The following is a 4708-nucleotide window of genomic DNA, read 5'->3' on the forward strand; positions in this document are numbered from 1 at the left end:
TAACTCTTCCAATCCAAGAACATCATATATCTTTCCATCTGTTTGTGTCATCTTCGATTTCTTTCATTAGTACAGATCACAAAAACACAAATACTGTATGATATCACTTATATGTAGAATCTAAAACATACAACACACTAGTGAATATAACAAAAAAAAAACAGAGTCACAGATATAGAGAACAAATTAGTGGTTACCAGTGGGGAGAGGGAAGGGAGGAGGGGCAATATACAGGTAGGGGATTAAGAGGTACAAATTATTATCCTTGTACAATATATCCATGTATATATATTGTACAACACAAGGAATATAGCTCTGAGAACTGCAGAGTTGAGCCATTAATAACAACACCTAGTTATAACTCATTTATGACAAAGAAAAAACATCCTGACTTGGATTTTGTTTAACTCTAACTAGGCCGGAAGTGATAGAGTTGGGGACTAGATAACTTGGTGCCATTTCTGTTTCATCCTTTTTGTACATGATAAAGCTAATCATACTCATTATTCTGTGGTATTTCTCAGGTTATTAAATTTACCCTTTGTCTCCAATACTACCTATCAACAATTTACTTCTTCACATTTCTTTCATTCCCGGCTATCACAGTTGTTATCATCCATAAAATTTTTCCTCCTCAGTGCCCTTCTTCTTCATTTCCAGCACCAAAGCATTTATTTTCTCCTTTATATCTAGCAGAACAGCATCCTGTCTGAGGCCTCCATGCAAGATGACTCATTCTCAAACACTTGTACTTGAATCTGAAATAATATTATAACAGCTCCTCAATAAAAGTGGTGCCCTCCTTACAAACAATTCTTTTTTTTTTTTTTTTTTTGAGAATACTTTCTTTTTATTATACAGGTTTCATATACATAACAATTATTTAGGGAACATTTACAGGCAAGGAGCTCAATTCCAAAACTCCGTTTTCACCCACACACACTGTACTTCACACTCATCTTGGGGGTCAGCCCAACAGGAATAAGACAAAGTTATTGCTTTGTGAACAGAAAGCTTCAATTAAATTAGAGTCTTCCAGAGTCGAGAACAGCACTCAGGATACTCTTGACTCTTAATACCCTGTGTACACATGAATAAAGCCTAAAGATGTGTCTTAGATTTACCCCATCACCTTTAAAAGCTAATATTAAAGTTGAATCCCATTTCTCAAAAAGTCATAAGAAGTGCACCCGTATTTACAGACCCCATTAAATTATGCATAAATAAAATCTGTACACTCAACGCAGCTTCTCAAAATACAGAATTCTCCTCTGGGACTTGGGATGAGAGACAGCCAAAAAAAATGCTTCATGCCCACCCCTTTTCAAGTTTTCTCGAAACACCAAGATGTGAAATAAATACGCAAAATAAAGCTTCCGTACCTTAAAGGAACATGTCTTTTCAAAGAGTCTCCTCCTATTTGAAGAGTTAACTTTCAAAGTTTTGTTTTGTTTTTTTCTTAAAAAGAAAAACATAAAATCATCAGCAGGCTTTGCTTCTACAAGTTTCGTAAAACCCGAAGGGTCCCTGTGAACAAGGGATTTAAAGTGTGTCAAATACCAACCTATTAACCAGTTCTTAAGCGGATAGAATCCTTGCCTCCCGCGGTATGTAGGGTGAGACGGAAGAGGCTATATAAATACTTTTACCTTAACACTGAAAGTTATAGTGGATCTGAATCACATCAATTTGACATCTCAACAGCTATGTGTGTGTGGGTTTTTGTGAGCCCAGGGAATTTATTTAAAAGGTTCCAAAACTTGTAGCACCACTTTCAGAGAAAGGAAGAATGGGGTTCCAAAAACTAAAGTATCAGCTTAATGGGTAAAGAACCAGCACTTGTCACCTCCCGACAGCGCGTCCAGAGTTTAGGAGACACTTCAGCACTCCTTAAATACTAAGGAATCCAGGAGGGCACGTGAAGATCTGGAAATCCGACGGAAGCCCTTTTCGTGGGAAGGTGGATAACAAACTCTGTCCCCCAGGCAAGCGGGGTTCCCAGTTTGTCCTGGTCGAGACCGGTTTTGGAGTCCTTTTCCTTCCAGACTCTTCGGCCCTTTGTTCACCGCTGTTTTACTTCCTGTGCTTCTCCATCTTTTCCAGGGTTTTGCTAGAATCGGCTGGACTCTGGTCTCCGGGGTTCATGTAGGATTTGTCTATGACCATCGGGGCTTCTTTTATGTAGTTCTGCATGGCAGACACAGCAGCACAGATGGCCTGGCTGCCAAACCCGTGGGTAATCAGGCTGAAATGAGACAAGCAGTTCTGAATGCTGGTCTCCAGGACCGGAGTGGGCCGGTTGTTCCCATTGGGAGTTCGGTCTTGATTGAGAAGGTCTGTGAATTCTTTACACACTTGCTGTGCCGCCAGCAGCATATTCTTCCTAGTTGCCATCTCATTGCGTCCTCCGAGATGAGGTCTGGTTAAATACTCGGCCACGGATTTACTAGGAAATTCTGCTTCACAGACATAGGCAAAGTCCCGAGCCAAATGAACAGCCTCACCTTCTACTAAAGATGTCAGGAGGGTGACGTGGGCAGCTTTCCGTCTCCCCGCTGGAAGATTCAACCCAATCTTGTCCAACTTCTCCCGCAAGGATCGGCCACCATTTTTAGATTTGGCTCTGAGCAAAATACTTCTGAGGACACCTCCCAGTAATGAAGCATTTAAGCACTCAGGCGGGGACAGTCGCCTCTGGACTTCGGCAACTGTCACTTTGTATTTAGATGTAGAGCTGAGGAGGGACAATCTTCCAGGGACCGAGCAGAAGACCTCGCTGGGATTCATCACAGCCTCCACCAGCTCCTTCTGACAAGGGAGACTCAAGGGGTTCTTCGTCATTGAAATAGGACCTTTGCGAATAACCGTCTGATCATGCAGAAGTAGGTGCTGGTCGTCGACATTCTGCACCTCCTCCATCTGGTGCGCCATGTCGTGGAGCCCCAGGTTCTCGGCCAGGCCCGCGGCGTCCAGAGCGTGCGAGTGGGGCAGCAGCAGGTCCGAGCGGCGGTAGGCGTCCCTGCGGGCACTCACGGCGCCGCCGTCCAGCCCGGAGAGGTGGGGCAACAAGCCGGCCGGGCGCGCGTGGTGCGAGGGCAGCCCAGCCCCCTCCTGGCTCTGGCGGCCCGGCCAGGCCTGCTGCTGGCTGCCGGTGGGCGCCGGCTGGTGCAGGGGGTTGATGGCGGCGGCGTACGCTTCTCCCAGATGCGAGTAGGGGTCGGCTGCCTGCGAGTAAGCCAGCTGCTGGTAGGGAGGCGGAAAGTAGGGTGGTGGCTGGTATTCGGCGACTCCAGCATGGGAGAGGGGCGGCGCGGGGCTGTAGAGATGCTGCCCGGCGGAGGAGAGGTGAGGCAGGCGCGGGTTCCCATTGCTGCTCGCGTCGTGGCGATCCTGGAGGAACGTGCTTCCGGGCCCCGCGGCGAAGGTCTGACGCCCGAGGTATTCTGCGGCTCCAAATCCGAATGCCAGGCCTTGGGCCGGAAGAAGCTGGGGCAGGGGTCCGGGGAGAAAGCCTGCAGGCAGCGCAGAGCGCGGTCGCTCACGAGCCCCACAAACAATTCTTTTACAAGCTACCAATGGAATTATATATATATATATGTATACACACACACACACACACACACACACATATATATAAAATTCTTCCTCATATAGAATATGTATATGTTTAAATAATGTATATGTAAACATATGTACACAAAGGTAGAATTTATTCAGTACCAGAGTTACTAAGTGACTTTCTCAAAGCATAAGCATGGTGGGTACAGAGCTGGCATACAAAGCCAGGGTATCAGACTAAGAATCTATTACTTTTTCTTAAAAAACATATCTCAGTGTTTTATTTATAAACATATTATTGCATTATTTTATATTTATGATATTAAGAAATCTCTTTGAGGTATTTATGAAGTAGTAGAGTGCTTGCTGGCAGGCCTCATTTTCAAGTAATAAGGCATTTCTCCTAACCAGAAGCTAAGGTGAATTGCCATGAGGTGAAATATTGATTGTGCATAAGCAAAATATTGATTATGCATACTTCTCCACATACAGGGAATATGAAATATCTAGGTACCTAAATTCTAGCAAGGTAGGATCTTCTTTTGAAAGGGGACTCTATTTAAGAAGGAATAAGAGAAGAACAGACTTTGAGAAAAAAAGCGTAATGTATATCTTCCAGGTAACTGGAAGATATACATTTATCACCTAAAGTCAGATAACTTGCATTAGTCAAGATGAATTGCAAACAATAGTAGTTCAAGAATGAGGGAAATATACTGGTAGGACTAGGGAATTTCACGCAACTGCTTCGCTGGTTGGGTGTCATGGCTAACTGGAACTTCTAAAACTCTGTGCTCTCCATGTTTCATCTCGTCTTTCTGCCTCATTATTCTCAGATCAACTTCTTCTGCATGACTGGAAATGTGACAGTCTGTACACTTTAAATCTCTTGCCTTTGCTATTAGAGTGACCGACATTCTGATATATAATGCCTGAAAGTTGTGAGACTAATATGCTAATTTTTTAAGAGGTAACCACGTTTAAGTCAAGCAAATATTGAAGAGAGGCAGGGTCACTTAGCACAAATATGGGCACTGGGGCCCCAGTTCTGCACATTAGAAAAATACATTAATAACAGTATTAATGTATACTGTATTAATGTATACTGTATAATGTATTAATTAACAGTATTAATTAGAAAGTGCAGCTG

At 43.7% G+C, this 4708-nt stretch overlaps 1 protein-coding gene across 1 annotated transcript; it reads right to left on the reverse strand.

The window, feature by feature from the left end:
• Positions 1–813: 813 nt before the first annotated feature.
• LOC125961712 (transcription factor AP-2 gamma-like) lies at positions 814–4475 on the reverse strand. Its single transcript, XM_049700509.1, has 2 exons — positions 4298–4475; positions 814–3569 (listed from the first exon to the last, which is right to left on the reverse strand). The coding sequence occupies exons 1-2, from the start codon at positions 4473–4475 to the stop codon at positions 2074–2076; spliced, it is 1674 nt and encodes a 557-aa protein (XP_049556466.1). The 3' UTR covers positions 814–2073.
• Positions 4476–4708: the final 233 nt, after the last annotated feature.

This window comes from Orcinus orca, chromosome 17 (genome assembly GCF_937001465.1).
Source record: "Orcinus orca chromosome 17, mOrcOrc1.1, whole genome shotgun sequence".
Taxonomy (NCBI): domain Eukaryota; kingdom Metazoa; phylum Chordata; class Mammalia; order Artiodactyla; family Delphinidae; genus Orcinus; species Orcinus orca.

What these genes read in the sequence shown, in the direction of transcription:
- LOC125961712 (XM_049700509.1), bottom strand. Translation starts at nt 4,475, where the DNA reads ATGTCGGTCACTCTAATAGCAAAGGCAAGAGATTTAAAGTGTACAGAC. An exon ending in CCAACCAGCGAAGCAGTTGC is followed by an intron (nt 3,570 to 4,297) that starts GTGAAATTCCCT and finishes TTCCATTGGTAG; the next exon opens with CTTGTAAAAGAATTGTTTGT.